The sequence below is a fragment of the Trachypithecus francoisi genome, unplaced genomic scaffold (genome assembly GCF_009764315.1).
Source record: "Trachypithecus francoisi isolate TF-2019V2 unplaced genomic scaffold, Tfra_2.0 Lachesis_group10, whole genome shotgun sequence".
Classification (NCBI taxonomy): Eukaryota; Metazoa; Chordata; class Mammalia; order Primates; family Cercopithecidae; genus Trachypithecus; species Trachypithecus francoisi.
The window spans coordinates 107,883,950-107,905,361 of NW_022681455.1; the positions used below are offsets into that span (position 1 = coordinate 107,883,950).

The 21,412-nt window shown below is 41.6% G+C and overlaps 1 protein-coding gene across 4 annotated transcripts in view; it reads left to right on the forward strand.

Annotated features, from left to right (window-relative positions):
* LRRC36 (leucine rich repeat containing 36) overlaps positions 1-21,412 on the forward strand; it is a 60,026-nt gene that overhangs the window by 28,021 nt on the left and 10,593 nt on the right. For all 4 annotated transcript variants that reach the window (XM_033218772.1, XM_033218773.1, XM_033218774.1 and 1 more), the window contains exons 6-9: positions 9,602-9,726; positions 11,609-11,660; positions 13,303-13,743; positions 17,583-17,881. In XM_033218772.1, the coding sequence (XP_033074663.1) occupies positions 9,602-9,726; positions 11,609-11,660; positions 13,303-13,743; positions 17,583-17,881 (917 nt within the window). The remainder of the gene's footprint in view (positions 1-9,601; positions 9,727-11,608; positions 11,661-13,302; positions 13,744-17,582; positions 17,882-21,412) is intronic.

Sequence of the window (21,412 nt, forward strand, 5' to 3'; positions counted from 1 at the left end):
TTATCTCCTGTTTGTCAACTACAATGTCCAATACTCAATCAAACCACTCCTTCCTCCCCAAATAGTCCTTCTTTTCTCCCTCCTCTGTCCCTGAACTAATGCTGTCCCTCTGCTTGTAATGCTTTACTCAAATCCTACCCTTCTTTATGACCCAGACCAAAGCCCATCCATTTTAGTGAAACTTTTTTTGTTTTTGAGGCAGAGCCTCACTAAGTTGCTCAGGCTGGAGTGCAGTGGTGCCATCTCGGCTTATTGCAACCTCCATCTCCTGGGTTCAAGTGATTCTCATGCCTCAGCCTCCCGAGTACCTGGGACTACAGGCGTGCACTACCATGCCTGGCTAATTTTTGTGTTTTTAGTAGAGATAGGGTTTTACCATGTTGGCCAGGCTGGTCTGGAACCCTTAGCCCCAAGTGATCCACCCACCTGGGCCTCCCAAAGTGCTGGGATTACAGATGTGAGCCACTGCACCTGGCCAATAATCTGATTTTTAAAACATACTTTATTTTTTAGAACAGTTTTAGATTCACAGCAAAATTGAGCAGGCAGTAGAGTTCCCATATACCCTACCTGCACACACGCACAGCCTCCCCCACTATGAATATCCTGCCCCAGAGTGGTACATTTGTTACAATCGGATAAACCTGCACTGACACATCATTATAACCCAAAGTTCATAGTTTACATTAGGTTTCGTCCTTGGTGTTGTACATTCTATGGGCTTGATGAATGTATGACAACATGTATCTACCATTCTACTATTGTACCATTGTACTATTTTTGTACTATCATACAAAAATAGCTTTACTGCCCTAAGAATTCTCTGTGCTTACCTATTCATTCCTTCATCCTCTCTAATTCCTGGCAACCACTGATCTTTTTACTGTCTCCATAGTATTACCTTTTCCAGAATGTCATATAGTTGGAATCATTCAGTATGTAGCCTTTCAGATTGGCTTCTTTCACTTAGCAATATACACTTAAGTTTCCCCCATGCCTTTTCATGGCTTGACAGCTCATTTCTTCTTAGTGCTGAATAATATTTTATTGTCTGGATGTACCACAGTTTGTTTATCCACTCACCCACTGAAAGACATCTTGGTTGCTTCCAAGTTTTGGCAATTATGACTAGAGCTGTTATAAACAACCTTGTGCAGGTTTTTGTGTGGGCATAAGTTTTCAACTCATTTGAGTAATTACCAAAGAACATGATTGCTGGATCATGTAACAGTATGTTGAGCTTTGTAAGAAACTGCCAAATTGTTCCAATATAATCTTTTTAAGATATCTTTTTATATACTGAGTTTAGTTTCTTATAGTTTCTCAAACTGGACTCCTGTTCTCAGAGTTTATTAGAACATTGAGCTTGAGAAACACTGATGTAGCACATGTACCCCTGGCCGGGCACGGTGGCTGGCCGGGCGCAGTGGCTCACGCCTGTAATCCCAGCACTTTGGGAGGCTGAGATGGGCGGATCACGAGGTCAGGAGATCGAGACCATCCTGGCTTACATGGTGAAACCCCGTCTCTACTAAAAAATACAAAAAAACTAGCCGGGCGCGGTGGCAGGCGCCTGTAGTCCCAGCTACTCAGGAGGCTGAGGCAGGAGAATGGCGTAAACCCGGGAGACGGAGCTTGCAGTGAGCTGAGATCCGGCCACTGCACTCCAGCCTGGGCGACAGAGCGAGACTTCGTCTCAAAAAAAAAAAAAAAAAAAGAAAGAGAAACACTGATGTGGCTAGTGACATGCTACAGAAGCCCAGTGTGTGCTGGGGGCAGTAGAGAAAGGTTTTATGGCAGATATGGAAACAAAGCCATCAGACCTTACAGGCTAGACAGCAATGGAATGGCCTCAAAAGAGGAGCAGCACATTTTGATTGGTGGGGTTGGTGTGAATTACTGTCTGGAAGTGGTAAGGAGCATGGTAGGTCATGAAGAAAGCCATGTGTCGGTGTGGTTTGGGTGGAAGGTTTATGTTGGGTAGAAGGTCAAGTTCTGGAGAACAGTGAATGCCTTACTAAGAACAATCTACGTTTATCCTGTAGGTACTAGTTGAAAACGACCTAACTCACTCTTTTTGCCAGTTCTATTTGCCTTTAAATAGAGTCCTACCGAAGATATACTGATCTAATATCTTATTCTAAAATAACAAGGAAAAACCCACCACAGCCACCCTCAGTGGCTCATTCCTGTGTCTAGCATTGAAAACCATCCCATTTCAACATGTTGATCCATGTCATCCCTTGGTTTAGCCATGATGGAGTTTTGGCTGAATAAAAATCAGCTTGGAATAGCAGGGACTTCTCAAAATAGTCACTTGAACAAGATAGAAGTTCATTTCTCGCTCTTATAGAAATCCAGATGTTGACAATCTAGGGCTGTCATGGGAAGAGTTCTAAGGGAGAAATAATGAATATGGGGGAGAGGCAATTAGCAATCTCTGTCAGTGGAAATGAGAGCAGTTCAGCAAAGAAATGAGTATCTACTGGGCAAATCCTGTGTTGGGGGTAGGCAGACAAGGACATGATTAAAATAGTGTCACATCTTCACATACTCCCATTTTGGAGAGATTTATTACAGCTAATTAGGTCACAAGTCAGGCTTTGCTGTGAGACAAGAGTTTCACTGTGGCAGAGATACAGAGGGATGGAGGAGAGGCGGTTGCCGTTAGTACTCATTTCAGGCCTGGGAAAAGGCTGCACAAAACAACACTTTAGTTGGGCATTCAAATAGAGTTCAGTGGGCATAGTTGAGGGGAAAAGGTAGAGAGAAAAGCAGCAGCAATGTAGAGGGAAAAGCAGCAGCAGACAGATGAAACAGATCAGGAAATTGACTCAGCTCGTAGCTGGAGATAAAGCCAAGTTGCAAAGGCCTTCTTTACTAATTATGTTCATTTTCTTCTCTTGAAAATAGGTAATAATTAAGGATCTCTTAGAGGCCAGGCATGCTTAAATGTGTGATTTTGAGAGGTAACTCAAGCTAGATTTAGTTAGTGGGAGGTAATGAGGACCTGTCCTAGGAGGCCAATGGTAAAATAAATGCAGATGAGGAAGCACAGGTTGATTAAGTCCTGGAGGATACGAAAAGAAAGCCTGGATACAAAACATGAAGTATTTTTACCTGCAGTGTTTTGCTATGTAGTTCAAACTTCAGAAAAATGGAATTTATGAATATAAGACACAACTATTATTTAAAGGGGGGAAAATACAAGGTTACTAAGATTACACACAGTCTGTTCATGATAGGAAAAAACCACCTCACCAATTACCTTTAATAATTATCATATCTGCAATAGTTATTACATATTAATATTTTAAATGTCAGGGATTGTGTTGTTTTTATTGGTGATTAGCAATTTAAAAGAAATGGTTTTGGAGACTAGTGAAAGCCAAGTTATTTCTGCTCTTATATTTTTATCTCAGTGGAATCTGGGGTACAATATATTTATTTGAGAGTAACACTGAGAGGAAGGGGAGGAAAGAGGGTTAAGCAGAGAGAGAGCTCTAGAGTAAGAACTTCCCTTCAGAATGTCCCTTACTAGGCTGAAATGTCTGGGCCTGCCTAAGCTTTGTCACAGGGAGTGAACTGTCGTTGGAAGAGAATGGCATCAGGAGATGATTCTTGATAGCTAAGACAGACTCTGAATGAAGAGCAAATGGCTGAAGTGCCCTCCAGCTGCTGGGCAGCAAGTCCTTCCTTGAAGGGGATCTGGCCAGATCTCAGCCTCCCATTGATTGCAGGGTCTTTGTACAAACATGTGAAATGGAGCCTCATCCAGCTGGGATTACTGATAGTAGAAGTAGCTATTATTTGCGCCGTATCTGTATGATAAAGCCATTTCTCTATTATTACAAATAGAAAACAATTTTCAAACAAATTGCCCTATTGCATTGATTATATGGATGTTCAAACCTGGGCTGGACAACATGTCATAATTACATTTGCTTTTGGAATTAAGGGCTGGATATATTTTGTGTCTGAAGAAAAAGAATAAAATAAACTGAGACAAGAAAAAAAATAAAATAATAAAATAAGACAAGAAAAAAATAATCTCAGAATACAAATTGCTTCATTTTCTTGATTGTTGTATATGACATACTTAGTCATAATAGTGGCAGAGTAAGGCATCAGTTTTGTTTTTTCTTTTTTTTTTTTTTGAGACAGAGTCTCGCTCTGTCACCCAGGCTGGAGTGCAGTGGCCAGACCTCAGCTCACTGCAAGCTCTGCCTCCCGGGTTCACGCCATTCTCCTGCCTCAGCCTCCCGAGGAGCTGGGACTACAGGCGCCGCCACCTCGCCTGGCTAGTTTTTTTGTATTTTTAGTAGAGACGGGGGTTTCACCATGTTAGCCAGGATGGTCTCGATCTCCTGACCTCGTGATCCGCCCGTCTCGGCCTCCCAAAGTGCTGGGATTACAGGCTTGAGCCACCGCGCCCGGCCTCAGTTTTGTTTTTTCAAGAGTGATCCTATATCTTGGATATGACACAAAAAACAACCAAAGGACTTCATAAAAATTAAAATCTTTTATGTTTTAAAGGACACTATCAAAGTGGAAAGACAACCCACAGAATAGGATAAAATGTTTGCAGACTATATATCTGAGTAGGATCTAATTAATATTCATTCTATATTTTTAAAAACCGGAGGGTAGTGGCATGCCCAGGCTGCAGTACAGTGGCACAATCATAGCTCACTGCAACCTCAAACTCCTGGGCTTAAGTGATATTCCTGCCTCCTGAGTAGTGGGGACTACAGGCATGTCACCACTAATTGTTTTTTTTTTTTTTTTAGCACCAAACTATTTTATTTTTTGTGGAGATAAGGCCTTGCTATGTTGCCCAGGCTGGTCTTGAACTCTTGGCCTGAAGCGGCCCTCCCACCTCGGCCTCTTAAAGTGCTGAGATTACAGGCATGAGCTAATGTACTCAACTCATTCTACAAGAACCCTTACAACTCAATAACAAAAGATAAAAACAACCCAATTAAAAAAAAAAAAATGTGGGCAGAGAATTGGAATAGACATTTCTCCAAAGAAGATAAGTAGCTGGCCAAAAACACATGAAAGATGCTCAACATCACGATTCATCTGGGAAATGCAAAGCAAAACTATAAGGAGATACCACTTCACATCCACTAGGCCGACTAGAATCAAAAGGACATCTAATAAGCAATGACTGGGAGCGTGGGAGGAAGGGGAGGAGCAGAAAAGATAACTATTGAATACTGGGCTTAATATCCAGTGATGAAGTAATATGTATAAAAAATAAAATAGTTTTGGCAATTTAAAAACATTGCTATAAAAAAAAGCAATGTCAAGGATGTACAGAAATTGGAGTCGTCATACATTGCTGGTAGGAAAGTAAAATTGTGCAGCTGTTTTGGAAAACAGTCTGGCAGTTCCTCAAAAAGTTAAACATAGAGTTACATTTGATCCAGCAGTTCCATTCCTAGGTATATACCTAAGAGAAATGGAAACCTATGTTCATACAAAAACTTGTACAGGAATGAAAGCAGCATTATTCATAATAGCCATTGACTGGAGAATGAATAAACAAAATGTGATATATCCATTTTCAGGCATTAAAAAGGAATGAAATACTAACACATGCTATAACATGTATTTTGAAAACATCAGGCTAAGTGAAAGAAGCCAGACAGAAAGACCATATATTGTATGATTCCATTTATATAAAATTTGCAGAATAGGCCATTGCATAGAGACAGAAAGTGTATTGTTGGATGCCAGAGGATGGAAGGGAGAGAAAAATTGGGAATGACAGATATGGGGTTTCTTTGGGGGTGATGAAATATTCTAGAATTAGATAGTGGTGATAGTTGTACAACTTTGTGAATATACTAAAAAACACTGAATTGTACACTGTAAAAGGATGAATTGTATGATATATGAATTATATCTCAATTAAAATAAAGCTTCTCACACAGTTATAGAGTAATTCTGTAGAACTTGGTAATTGAGATTTCAGATGAGTAAGAGTCAAATAACAAGTTTGTATCTTAAGTGACTGGGTGATAGTAATGCCAATAACAAGATTGGGGGAGGCACCAGCAGCAGAAGTGGGCCTGGAAGTGAAGATAATGAGTTTGGTTAGAAAATATTGATTTTTGGCTGGGTGCGGTGGCTCACTCCTGTAATCCCAACAATTTGGGAGGCCAAGGTGGGCGGATCATTTGAGGTCAGGAGTTTGAGACCAGCCTCACCAACATGGTGAAACCCCATCTCTACTAAAAATACAAAAAAATTAGCTGGGCATGGTGGTGCATGCCTGTGGTCCCCGCTACTTAGGAGGCTAAGGTGGGAGAATCGCTTGAGCCCAGGAGGCGGAGTGAGCCAAGATTGTGCCATTGCACTTCAGAGCCTGGGCAACAGAGTAAGACTCTGTCTCAAGGAAAAAAAAAAAAAAAAGAAAGAAAATATTGACTTTTTAGTTGTGTGCAGGCACTAATTGGGGGCTGTTCAGGAAATTTAGTTCTAGACATCAGAAAAGAGACCAGGTTTAAGAGATTTAGATTTAGAGTCACTCAGATTTAAGTGATAGCTAAAATCCAGGAGAACTATGAGAGCACTCAGCAAGAAGTTCAGGCGGTAGGGGATTTGAACCAATACACAGGTTGAAAGAAAAGGAACCTGTGAATCTGGAAAAGAGCATATGTGCTGCAGAAGGAAAAGCAGGATGGAGCAGAGTCTTGAACACCTGCGAAGTCTTGTTCCGCAGGGTAAGGGTAAGAGGAGGCCTGAACCCAAAGTCACAGCCTACTAACCATTCTCATTTGCACAAAAACTGTGTTACAACTAGCAGTTTCTGCTTCACCTTGTTTCTTCTATAGTACTATTGCAGTGGGAACCAGAGGACAAAAAGGTTGATAGCTCACGTCACTTGCAGAAAAGTAGTTCTGTCGAGTCCAGTGGTTGGAGGAGCATCTTGTGTTTAAGTAGGACATTTCAGTCCCAGAAGGCAATTCAGAAATAGAAAGCATCTTAGAGCCCCAAATGGATAGAAGGGCTGGTTCTCAAGAGGCTGGCTTTATTCACTGTCTACTCTCAGTTCCACTGGCTTGTAGTGGCTTTCTGTTGCCAGAACCAGTAGATGAAAGTGAGCATAAGAGCGCATTGTTTGACAAAGGCCCAAGTTCTTGATACTATCTTCTTACATAATCCTGCTGGAAAAAAATTCCTTAAACAAAAGCAAAACTTTTGTTTTAATTCAAGTCCCCCTAGAAGACCCCAAATCCCAGAATTCTACAATTAATAAATGTATTGATCAAGAGTGGAAAAACCTTTGTACAAATATGACAGCCTAATAGAATCGTTCTCTCTTTCTTGTCATTCTTGTCTCCCTCCTGTCACTCAGGCTGGAGTGCAGTGGCACAATCTCAGTTCATTGCAGTCTTGACTTCCCAAACTCAGGGTTCCTCCCACCTCAGCCTCCCAAAGTAGCTGAGACTTGTGCCACCACGCCTGGCTCATTTTTGTATTTTCAATAGAGATGGGGGTCTCACTATGTTGCCTAGGCTGGTGTTGAACTGCTGGGCTCAAGTGATCTACCCACCTGGGCCTCCCAAAGTGTTGGGATGACAGGCATGAGCCACTGTGCCTGGCCTGTAATAGAATTGCTGACAGGCTCTTCTTGATAACAGTTTCCAAAGTGATCAGAACTAGGCTATAGTTTTTGTTATTTTTACTTTTTATTTATTTTTTATTTATTTATTTATTTATTTTTTTTGAGACGGAGTCTCGCTCTGTCGCCCGGACTGGAGTGCAGTGGCCAGATCTCAGCTCACTGCAAGCTCTGCCTCCTGGGTTTACGCCATTCTCCTGCCTCAGCCTCCCGAGTAGCTGGGACTACAGGCGCCAGCCACCTCGCCCGGCTAGTTTTTGTATTTTTAGTAGAGACGGGGTTTCAGCGTATTAGCCAGGATGGTCTCGATCTCCTGACCTTGTGATCCGCCCGTCTCGGCCTCCCAAAGTGCTGGGATTACAGGCTTGAGCCACCGCGCCCGGCCTTTACTTTTTATTTTTAAAATAATTTTTCTAATCACAGTAAAAATATTGGTAAAAAAATAGAATTATAAAACAGGAAAAAAGTTAAAATTTGTCACTTTTTTGTGAATATATGTATTAAACTAACATGAAAATGTGAAAGGTGAACTGCAAAATACTAATGGGATTTTCTCTTTTCTTTTGGAGATGGAGTCTTGCTCTGTTGCCCAGGCTGGAGTGCAATGGCACGATCTCGGCTCACAGCAACCTCCGCCTCCTGGGTTCAAGTGATTCTCCTGCCTCAGCTTCTCAAGTAGCTGGGATTATAGGCATCCACGCCTGGCTAATTTTTGTATTTTTAGTAGAGATGGGATTTCACCATGTTGGCCATGCTGGTCTCAAACTCCTGACCTCAGGTGATCCACCCACTTCGGCCTCCCAAAGTGCTGGAATTATAGGTATGAGCCACTGTGCCTGGCCCTAACAGTATTTTTTAATGAAAATGGAATGCTAGTTCCTTTGCTTTTTAAAAATTATTTTTCTGTCACTAGAAAACAAATCTTACCAGGCCTGGTGGCTCATGCATGTAATCCCAACACTTTAGGACGCCAAGGCTGGCAGATTGCTTGAGCCCAGGAGTTCTAAATCAGCTTGGGCAACATAGGGATACCCTGTTTCTATTAAAACTTTTTTTAATGTAAAAATTAAAAAAAAAAAACAAATCTCACCGAATATAACATACAGAGTGTTCTAATACATTTGATTTTTTTTTTTTTTCTTCCCAAGAAAGAGTCTTGCTCTGTCGCCCAGGCTGGAGTGCTGTGGCGCGATCTTGGCTCACTGCAACCTCTACCACCTGGGTTCAAGCAGTTCTCTTGCCTCAGCCTACCGAGCAACCAGGATTACAGGTGTGCACCACCACACCCAGCTAATTTTTGTATTTTTAGTAGAGACAGGATTTCATCAAGTTGGTCAAGCTGGTCTTGAACTCCTGACCTCAAGTGATCTGCCCTTTACCTTTTAAAAAAGATAAGCATTTAATCAGTTTCTCAGCCTCCCAAAGTGCTGGGATTACAGGTGTGAGCCACCATGCCCAGCTTAGTTTCTCTCTTTTTACAAAAGAGAGAAAGTAAGGCAAAAAAAGGCTGGTTTGATATGGTCAATCAGTGCTGACTGCTGATTAGTACCCTGGAGATGTGTAATACCAGAAGTCTATTCCCAGCATCTCCCCCTGTAGTTGGAAATTATTTAATTGGTATCAAAGTTAATTATTTATTAGCTTAGGAAATGTGCAAAGTATTTGCCTTCCACTCAGTTTCTGTTGAGCACTTCATAAATTATGAAGCCATTTCATATCCATTATCCTGTTTTAACCTGGCTCAACCCTAAGAGATAGAAAGTTTAGACTTTATCATCTCTGTTTTCCAAATGAAGTGAGAGATGTAGAGAGGTTAAGTGATTTGCTCAAATTCACATGGTCTCCAAGTGGTGGCACCAGAACTAGCACTCAATCTTGTGACTTTCCTTTTAGTATCTTTCCATTAGACATGCTGTCTTTGAAGTCTGGTCAGTGCTTCATTGTATGCTTTTTCTTTTAACACAGACTCAAACAAAGGACTTTTTATTCCCTTCCCCAACCGGGAAATAAAGGATTCCCTAAGTACTTCTGCAACTCAGGGCATTGGTACACCTGATCAGAAATTAGACACCTTCCCACTGGGGACACAGGTAATGTATTCACTCTCCTGCTGATCTGTTGGCTAGTCAATGATTAATACTGATAATTCAATGTGCTCTCAATTATTTATGAAGGTCTCAGAGGACTTGTTTGAAGGCATTTTAGACCCTTTTAAAGGAAAGGGCAGGACAGAATGCAGAGTACCTTCTCCATTAGTTTCAATCTCCCATTTCCGTCTCTCTCACACTAATCTGTTATCTAATGTCATATATTTATACATATAACTTTAGCATATCTATGACAGGCATTTTGGTCCTCAAACAGGAATGCAACTGTTACAGTTTTTGGCTGGTTTTAAATTTTCTCCACTCTATCCAGTATCTCCATCTCCTGTTGTCTTGCTTCTTACATTTTCTACCTCTGCCCTTTAATGCTGAGTCTTACATTTTAGGTATGACTTTCACAAAGCTGCCTCTGCAGTGTAACAAAAAAAGTAAAGTTTAAGGGGTAAAGATGGCATGGAAGTTGTGGGCAATGATGCAAGATGGGGGAGTAGTGAAAAATAAGGTTTTATTGAAAAAATTGGTAACAGAAGGGATGCAACCATTATGTTAGGCTTGTTTGTGTGAGTGAATATGATACAAGGAGCAGAACTGACTACTTTATATTCATCTTCTCCCTTTCTTTGCCTTTTCTTTGATATATTTATGAACAAGAAAATTGTAGAAAACAGCCAGGAGGAGAAAGAAAAGCAGCAAGGCTCTGATTAATCCATAATTTGGATAATCAAGACTGAATTAGTAAAAAGTACTATTCTTTTCAGTTCGGGTATAGACTGCCTTCACCTTTTAAAAAAGATAAGCATTTAATCAGTTTCTTTGTTTTTGGAGATTCTACTTGGGTGACTTAGAAACGATCTTAGTTACCATTGTTTAAAACCATATTGTATTGACTTAAGGAAATGGAGACAAAGAGTATTGCAATCTCCACTTACATAGCACTTCTTAGATTAAAAAGCAAACAAAAAAACTTCTCTGAAATTACTTCTTGAAGTGAGAAAAAAGGAAATTTAATAGTTTGCTGTATCTTTTTAGTTTAAGAATTAAGGAAGTGGGATTTCTTTCTCTCCATGACTACCAAAAAGACACTGAATACTTTAAGATAATTTTTTAAAAAGCAAACCCTAGATGACTTTCTGTTTTGCTTCAATCCTTGCCTAGTTATGCCTCAGATTAATTTTCAGCCTATTAAAACCCCCTTAGCTATGGTGGTTGACAGCTTTACCAGCCGGTACAATAAGTATGAAAGTCCTTTAAACAGAAAAAGCAAAGTTGGAAAGCGGCCTCATCTACCTTGTATGCTGAGCTATCTAAAGCAGAGAAAGTACAGTCATTGTTTGCTATGTTCTTTACCTCCTAAGGATATTCAAGCAACTCTGGAATCTCCTTGTATTGTGACTGTTTTATTTTTTATTTTTTTAGACGGAGTCTCACTCTGTCGCCCAGGCTGGAGTGCAGTGGCGCGATCTCGGCTCACTGCAAGCTCCGCCTCCCGGGTTCCCGCCATTCTCCTGCCTCAGCCTCCCAAGTAGCTGGGACTACAGGTGCCGCCACCTCGCCCGGCTAGTTTTTTGTATTTTTTTAGTAGAGACGGGGTTTCACCATGTTAGCCAGGATGGTCTCGATCTCCTGACCTCGTGATCCGCCTGCCTCGGCCTCCCAAAATGCTGGGATTACAGGCTTGAGCCACCGCGCCCGGCTGTGACTGTTTTAAAATAGACTTAAACTGGACCTTTGCTTAAAGATCTGTTTCCCTAACTTGCAAGGATAGTCTTTCCCATTAACGGGAAAGTATTCTGAACCCCTGGTCTAATAAGCTCACATTTGAACGCACATGGACTTCCTTCTACCTAAACTTTCGAACTTTTTTTAGACACAGGAAGTGGCAAGAAGGGAGATGCCAAGTGACAATCACCAGGAAGATGGTAAATATTTTGCTCACTGAGTATTTTCCCCCATACTAATCAGAGAAGTCTGGATGTGATGGGATTTGGGAGATGAAGATGTCTCAATACGGGGGCCCTATTTAGTCAAATAATTTCTGCTTTTGTGAGGGACTGTCCTGGATGGTTAGTAACCTGTGGGACTTCTCTGCCTAAAGAGTGGGTATTCTGACCTCCTTTGTTCTTGATTTTTTTTTTGCATTGGCTGACTATTCTTTTTCTTACCTTTCTTGCCTTCTTTTGTATTTATTATTTTTTTATTCATCCATTTGTTTATCTCTACTAGTTTATAAGTTATATGCTTTTTCTATATTTTTAGTATTATTCCCCAAATGATAATATGTATCGTTAACTTACATAGTGTTTAAATTGTTAATACCTTAAGTCTTCTTTTACATAATTCAAAAACCTTATAGTACTTTATTTCATTTACTCTTTCCTGACTTATACATTGTTATTATGAATTTTAATTCTCCATATTTTTAAAGACTTCACAAGATATTATTTTTTATATAGTCAATGTAGATTTAAATCTATCCATTTATTTAACACTATTTGCTCACTTCCTTTTTCTTCCCAGGCTTCCCTTCTGATATATCATTTTCCTTTCCTTATAGTGGTACATACTTTTATGTAGGTCTATTAGTGATGAGTTCTTTCAGCTTTTCTTTGTGTGATAATGCCTCTATTTCACTATCATTCTTGAAGGGTATTTTAGATGGGTGTAGATTTCTAGGCAATTCGTTCTCTCTGTCTTTCTTCCCTTCCCACTTCCTTCCTTCCTTTTTTTTTTTGAGACAGGGTCTCAGTCTGTTGCCCAGGCTGGAGTAGAGTACAATGGCACAATCAGAGTTCATAATAACCTCAAACTTCTGGGCTCAAGCAATCATCCCACCTCAGCCTCCCAAGTGTTAGGACTACCACCACACCTGGCTAATTAAAAAAAATTTTTTTCAGCCAGGCGCAGTGGCTCATGCCTGTAATCCCAGCACTTTGGGAGGTGGAGGCAGGTGGATCACCTGAGGTCAGGAGTTCGAGACCAGCGTGGCCAACATGGCGAAACTCTGTTTCTACAAAAAATACAAAACTTAGCCAGGCATGCCTGTAATTCCAGCACTTTAGGAGGCTGAGGCGGGCGGATCACTTGAGGTCAGGAGTTGGAGACCAGCCTGGCCAACGTGGTGAAACCCTGTCTCTACTAAAAATACAAAAACTAGCTGGGCATGGTGGCACATGCCTGTAATCCCAGTTACTCGGGAGGCTGAGGCATGAGAATTGCTTGCACCTGGGAAGTGGAGGTTGCAGTGAGCCAAGATTGCACCACTACACTCCAGCCTGGATGACAGAGTGAGACCCTGTCTCAAAAAAAAAAAAAAAAAGAATTTGTCTCCAGAATGTTATAGATTATTTACTGTTTACACAAAAGTCCCACATTTTATTGGTGGTGGTGGTGTTCCATGTGGAAGTCCTTTCATCACTTTATGCTACCATTAATCAGAATTATAAATCACCTCTTCCTGAGAGGTGTTTCTGGCAGAGAGTATGTTCAGTGAACAGAGGTACTCCCAGCTAGGCCACAAAGAATTCTTACCATGTTTTGTTTTTTTCCCTTGGTGGTGTTTAGAGTTCAGACACTACTCGCCTCGTCAGTCCACAGTCCGATCCCCAGAGAAGATGACTAGAGAAGGGTACCAAGTATCTTTTTTGGACAATAAGTCTTCAGGTTCTTCTCCAGAAAAGGAATTGATACCAAAATCTGATACTTTTCAGCTTACCCATGATGCCTCATTGAGTAAACGCCTAGATGTGGGTGATTCTAGCCAGATCCATCCCTATCAGTTACCTTCAGATGTTGGTCTGGAAAATTATGACAGTCATTATTCTCCAACTCTATCCCTGCATGGAAGTCTTGGTAAAAGGCCTCAGAGAAGCAAGAACTATCAAGAGTACAGCATAAAGCCTTCAAATAACATAAAGGCCACTGCTTCGCATTCCTATGGAGACTTATTGACTTCTCTGTCAAACCCTGACTCCAGCACTAGAAGGCTTTTGAAGCTTAGTTCAGGTAACAGCTTCCTGTCAGTTTGCAGCTCTTCTTCATAGGCATGAAGGTAGAAGATATAACTGAAAATTTTGGAATTAACCCTTCTGAAATTGTATTAGCATTTCTTAAGTTGTATTTTAGGGTCACCAGTGGTCCTTGGAACCTCCAGAAATCTATAGGGTATGAGTTTAACATGATCTATATATTAGGGAAAATTTATAGGAAAGTGAGCATCACAGCTACTTGCTATTTTAGTTAAGTAGCATCCCAGGACATCTAGTCTTTACTCACAGTCACTTCTATTTTGAGTTACTTTCAGAAGTTAGTTTCAGGTCGGGCACGGTGGCTCGTGCCTGTAATCCCAGCACTTTGGGAGGCTGAGCCGGGCGGATCATGAGGTCAGTAATTCAACACCAGCCTGGCCAACATGGTAAAACCCCATCTCTACCAAAAATACACACACATGCATACACACACACACACGCACTCACAAAAATAGCTGAGCATGGTGGCGTGCACCTGTAATCCCAGCTACTCAGGAGGCTGAGAGGCAGGAGAATTGCTTGAATCTGGGAGGCAGAGGTTGCAGTAAGCCAAGATCAGGCCATTGCACTCCATGGGCAACAGAACAAGACTCCGTCTCGAAAACAAAAACAGAAGTTAGTTTCAGAGTTAGTGACAGAGATCACTCTTCTGTTATTTATTCAACCAAACTCACTGAACACCTACAGTGTCCCAGACACTGTTCTAAGTCTGGAGATAAAGTAGCAAACAAAATAAAGTTCCATGTATATTTTACCATAATAAGACAATCCCTACTTTCATGGAGCTTATATTCTCATGGGGTAAGACACATGATAAACATTTTAACATGTAAATATATGTCAGGTTATGGTAAGCGCTGTGGAAAAAATTATATAAGGGCATAGAGCATGATAAGGAGGAGGTGATGCTTTAGACAGAATGTTCCAGAAAGCTTCTCTGATGAGGCACCATAAAAGTAGAGACTTGAATGAGTGTAAGCCATGTGGGTCTGGGAGGAGAACTTTCTAGACAGTGGGAATAAATGCAAAAGTCCTGAGGCTGGAACATACTTTTCATGTTCCAGGAACCTCAGGGAGGCCAGTGTGGCCGCAGCAAAGAAAGTAGAGTGTATAGCTGAAGTAAGAAAGATGCCAGACTTTTATTCTGGGTGAGATCAGAAGGAGTTGGAGAGTTTGTAGCAAGGGAGTGACGTGATCTCACTTAAGAATTACTGTGAATGTCGGGTTGAGAATAGACTATGGGGAGCAGGGTAGAATTTTTTTTTTTTTTAATGCTTTAAGAGATTGGAATCAGCGTAACAGATGATGATGGCTTGGGCTAGACAGATAGCGGTGGAGGTGGTGAGAAGTAGTCAGATTCTGAATATGTTCTGAAGATGACACTCCATGGTTTGCTGATGGATCCAGGATGAAGTGTGGGAGAAAGGGTTAACGATGATTCTGTGGTTTTGAGTCTGAATAACTAGAAGAACAGAGCTTTCATTTACTAAGATGGAAAAGAAAGGGAGATATAGATTTTAAGATAAATATCCAGAGTTGGGTTTTAGACATCTTAAGTTTCAGGTGCCTTATTAAAACTTTCCAGAGATGCCAATTTGGTAATTGGACATACTAGTGCAGAGTTTAGGGAAGAAGGTATGGCTGGAAATATAAATTTGGAGATTATAAGTGTATGGGTGACAGTAAAACTGTGAGACTGGGTGAAATCTCACTGAAAGAGTAAATATAGATAGAAAAGGGATCTGAGGACTGGTCCTGAGCCCTCCAACAATTAGAAGTAGATAAAGAGAAACCATCATGGAGAGTGAGAAAGCAGCAGCCAGTAAGATAGAGGGGAAAAAACCAAGAGGAAGTGATATCCGAAAGCTAAGTGCAGAATGTGTTTCAAGAATGAGGGAGTCATCAATGCTAGGTCAAATGCTTCTTCTGACAGGGAGGGAGGGAGCCTGGGACTGAGAAGTGATTATGGTATTTGGCAATGAAGAAGACATTAGTGAACAGCTTCAGGGGATGCATAAGAATGAAAGCCTCAGCCAGGCGCGGTGGCTCACGCCTGTAATCCCAGCACTTTGGGAGGCCGAGGCGGGTGGATCACGAGGTCAGGAAATCAAGACCATCCTGGCTAACATTGTGAAACCCCGTCTCTACTAAAAATACAAAAAATTAGCCAGGTGTGGTGGTGGGTGCCTGTAGTCCTAGCCACTTGGGAGGCTGAGGCAGGAGAATGGCATGAACCTGGGAGGCGGAGCTTGTGGTGAGCTAAGATCGCGCCACTGCACTCCAGCCTGGGCGACAGAGCGAGACTCAGTCTCAAAACAAAAAACAAAGCAAAACAAAACAAACAAAAGAAAAAAAAAAGAATGAAAGCCTCACTGAGGTGAATTCAAGAAAAAATTGGAAGCAAGGCAGTAGAGTTACTGAATATAGACAACCCTTGTGTTAGTCTGTTCTCACACTGCTAATAAAGACATACCCAAGACAGGGTAATTTATAAAGGAAAGAGGTTTAATTGACTCACAGTTCCACATGGCTGGGGAGGCCTCACAATCATGGCGGAAGGTGAATGAGGAGCAAAGTCATGTCTTACATGGTGGCAGGCAAGAGAGCTTGTGTAGGGAAACTCCCCTTTATAAAACCATCAGATCTCGTGAGACTTACTGTCACCAAGAACAGCATGGGAAAGACCCGCCCCATGATTCAGTTACTTCCCACTAGGTCCCTCCCATGTCATGTGGGAATTATGGGAGCTACAATTCAAGATGAGATTTGGTTGGGGACACAGCCAACCCATATCAACCCCTTCAAGGAGTTTTGCAGTAAAAGGAAGCAGAGAAATGGAACTGTAGCTGGAGAGGGGATGGGGTCAAGGAGATCCTGGTAGAAATGATCTAGTGGAGGGAAAACTGATGATGCCAGGGAGAAAAGGGACCATAATAAAAAATGGAATCCAGTCCACCAGTGGAGAGGCTGGCTTTAAATAAAAGCACAGATAGTTCATCTATTGTAATAAGAAGGAAGGCAGAGAATTTATTAATACAAATACAGGAGAGTTGGTAGATTTGATGGTGTGATCACATAGATGTTTTCTTTGATTGCCTCTCAGTGAAATAAAGGAGGTTGGCACCTGGGAGTAAGAAGGGAAGAGAAGGTGTTGGAAGTTTGAAAAGAGATGTGAAATATTTGTCTCAGAGAACAGAAGAGTAAATTGGCCAAAGTATTATATTAGGAGAGGCCAGGCACAGTGGCTCATGCCTGTAATTCCAGCACTTTGGAAGGCCAAGGCCAGCAGATCACTTGAGGCCAGGAGTTCAAGACCAGCATGGCCAAGATGGTAAAACCCCATCTCTACTAAAAATACAAAAATTAGCTGGGCATGGTTGTGCCTGCCTGTAGACCCAGATACTCGGGAGGCTGGGGCAGGAGAATACCTTGAACCCAGGAGGCAGAGGTTACAGTGAGCCGAGATTATGCCACTGCACTCCACCTTAGGCAACAGAGCGAGACTCTCTCAAAAAAAAAAAAAAAATAGAAGAACTGGGCACCACTAAGGGCACAGTTACAATAGTGGTCATGAGTTTAAAGTTAGAAAGGTCAGAACAAATGCGTTTTGTTCTCCAGCTATGTTCCCCTGCTCTGGTGTAGGCTTGGAATATGTGGACAGCTGGATTTAACCAGAGTTGGAGTTTTGTCAAAGAGTTGAGGATGTATGCTAGGGAGTGGTTATTATGACCCTTGGACTACAGGCCAGGTATGGATAGAAGTGAGACATGAGGGAGTCAAAGGGCAGGTTCATCTCTCATTCTGTTTCCTCCACAGATCTGTATGCCACAACCCATTTCAACAGTGACCCTGCTCTACTCGTCAATGTAGAGCAACAATTATCTACCAGCCTCGGTGATTTAACACCAGCACATGGTTCTGTCCCAAACAACGCTGTCCTGGGAAACAGGACAACTCCTCTGCGGACACTGCTGTTGTCTCCTGGGACTTCAGAAGACAGAAAGATTTTTACTAAGAGGTCATTAAGCCCATCGAAGAGAGGATTCAAATGGAAGGACAATATCCTTGCCAACCTGAATCTAAAGCATGATTTCCAAGACGCTACAGGCAGCGAGGCAAGTGTTGGCTTGTTTGTGTTTGTGCAAGAAACATGTCAGGTTGAAGACCAGAATGAGGGTTCTGTTGGGAGTGGAGGTGGTTCTGACCAACAGGGCTAGAAATTCAAAGAGATTTTTAGAGGCTGGTGGCTAATGCTGCCAAGCTAATGTCTGTTGAACCTTCTGCTCTTGGGAAAGTCATTCCCCCACTGCTGCCATTTTCTCACTTATATCACAGGGAGAACTGTCCCTGATCTACTTCCAGCTGAAGATTGAACTCTGTAGCATCTATGTTTACTGTCTCATCGTATTTACACATTTGCTTCAGCCGCACATGAAATAGTTCTTACAAAAGCATTGCTTCAGGCTGGGCGCAGTGTCTCACACCCATAATCCGAGCACTTTGGGAGGCTGAGTGGGTGGATCACCTGAGGTCAGGAGTTCAAGACTAGCTAGGCCAACATGGCGAAACCCCATCTCTACTAAAAAATACAAAAATTAGCTGGGTGTGGTGGCACGCACCTGTAGTGCCAGCTACTCTACTCGGGAGGCTGAGGCAGGAGACTCACGTAAACCCCGGAGGCGGAGGTTGCAGTGAGCCAAGATTGCGCCACTGCACTCCAGCCTGGGTGACAGAGTGACTCAGTTTCATAAAAATAATAATAATAATAAAAGCATTGCTTTGCTTTTCTGTCTAGAAGTTAAAACAATTAAAATTTTTTTTCCAATGTAGCAGCAAACAGAAGATGAATTAGATTATCCAAGGGATTTTTAGCTGAAAGTAGTTCAGAGAATGAATGAAAAATCAAGAACCATTCCCACATAAACAGTATACATGTAATTCATTTTATAAAATATCCTAGTGACTGGGCGCGGTGGCTCACACCTGTAATCCCAGCACTTTGGGAGGCCGAGGCGGGCGGATCACCTGAGGTTGGGAGTTCAAGACCAGCCTGACCAACATGGAGAAACCCCATCTCTATTAAAAACACAAAATTAGCCGGGCTTGGTGGTGCATGCCTGTAATCCCAGCTACTCAGGAGGCTGAGGCAGGAGAATCGCTTGAACCCAGGAGGAGGAGGTTGTGGTGAGCCGAGATGGAGCCATTGCACTCCAGCCTAGACAACAGAGCGAGACTCTGTCTCCAAAAAAAATAATAAAATAAAATATCCTAGTATGATAGTGTCATACAATAAAACTTTATCGTTACTAGTTCTTAGCAAGTTTTGCTGCTGCCTTTGCATACATCCCTTGTGGAGAATGCCTTCTACTCTCCTCTCTTGTCTTTTTGAATGTTCATTTTTCTCCAGGTTCTACTTCCATCATGAGGAAGATCCATCCATGTGGTTAGAGGAACCCCAGCTCTTAGGGTCTTCTCTTCCCTTGTACCCAAGAATCTTTGCCATAGGAACCATTTGTCAGTCATTTACTGCCCTGTAAGGAAGCAGGAGATTTGGTCAAAAACAGCCATTTCTAGTTACTTATTTTTCACTTTTTGGAAATCTTACACATTGGGGTGGGTTTATAGAGTTTTTGTTGGTTTGTTTGGAGTGTTTTTGTTTATGTTTTTGTTTTTTACTCTTTAAAGACTTTCTATTCAGTTTTCAGAACTTTGGAAGTGGCTGTAATTTTTGTGCACCAAAGGGGGCAGTCTTGTAATGTTTTCTTTAGTTTTTTGGTCTCTTTTCATTCTCAGTTCCCCATGCTTATTTTACCAGACAAGAACACTAACTGTGTGTTAATGTATTCAGTGTGAAGATCCAGCAACATTTAGCGTATTTGGGATGTTATATTAATCAGACATGCTCTAGGAAATTTTTTAACCTCTATTTCATGTTATATTGTTAAAATCTGGCTAGATGCTATGGCTCACACCTATAATCCCAACACTCTGGGAGGCCAACATAGAGGATTACTTGAAGCCAGGAGTTTAAGACCATCCTGGGCAACACAGGAGACCCTCTCTCTACAAAAAATAAAATAAATAAATAAACAAATAAATAAATGTTAAAATTTCAATATGCTTTTCTAGACGATCTTAAAAACTCCTTTTTTTCTGTTAGACATTATTTTTCTCTTTATGGAAAGCTTTAAAACAGCTGCTTGAATATAAATAAAAAAGAAATATACTCTTTAATTTCTGAAAGGTATAAGTCATCCCAGCACTTTGGGAGGCAAGGCAGGCAGATCACCTGAAGTCAGGAGTTTGAGCCCATCCTGGCCAACATGGTGAAACCCCATCTCTACTAAAAATACAAAAAATTAACTGGGGTGGTGCACGCCTATAGTCCCAGCTACTCAGAAGGCTGAGGTAGGAGAATCACTGGAACCTGAGAGGCAGAGGTTGCAGTGAGCCAAGATCGGGCCACTGCACTCCAGCCTGGGTGACAAAGCAAGACTCTGTCTCAAAAAAAAAAAAAAAACCAGGCATGGTGGCTCATACCTGTAATCCCAGCACTTTGGGAGGCCGAGGCAGGCAGATCACTTAAGCCAGGAGTTTTTGACCAGCCTGGCCAACTTGGCAAAACCATGTCTCCACTAAAAATACAAAAATTAGCTGGACATGGTGGTACACACCTGTTATCCCAGCTACTTGGGTGACTGAGTCATGAGAATTGCTTGAACCTGGGAGGCAGAGGTTGCAGTGAACTGAGATCATGCGACTACAGTCCAGCCTGGGCAATAGAGCAAGACCCTATCTCAATCAATCAATCAATCAATCAATAAAATGTAGAATTAGCCAGGCACGGTGGTGCACACCTGTAGTTCCAGCTATTCCAGAAGCTGGAGTAGGAGGATCGCTTGAGCCCAGGAGTTCAAGGCTACAGTGTGCCAAGATCACACCATTGCACACCAGCCTGGGTACAGAGCTAGACCCTGTCTTAAATAAAATATTATAGAATATTTATGTTTATTATATATTAATATATTAAATAAGCTTACTTTGAGTTATAATTTTTTATATTACTCCCCAATTTATTTTATAAAATATAATACTATTTTTAAAATGTTCTGCAATTTCATCTTTCTATTATATAACATATTGAACCATAGATGTAGGTGTCAAACAACAAATTTTTAATTTTCTTCTGAAAATTTCTATTATTATTTTGTAACATAGTCTTGCCCTGTCGCCCAGGCTTGAGAGCAGTGGCACGATCCCAGCTCACTGCAACCTCCACCTCCTGGGTTCAAGCAATTCTCCTGCCTCAGCCTCCTGAGTAGCTGGGATTACAGGCTGGCCACCACCATGCCTGGCTAATTTTTGTGTTTTTAGTAGAGATAGGATTTCACCATGTTGGCCGGGCTGGTCTTGAGCTCCTGAGCTCAAGTGATCTGCCTGCCTAGGCCTCCCAAAGTGCTGGGATTACAGGCATGAGTCACCAGGCCTGGCCTGAAATTTTCTATTAAAATTTATCATACAAGATACTGTTACCTTTGAAATTATCCTTGAATATCTTATGTTTTTGTCTTGGACATAAATAATATTATGCTACTCAAATCCAAACTGAAAGATGAAATCATCTTTCTTTTTTTTTTTTGAGACGG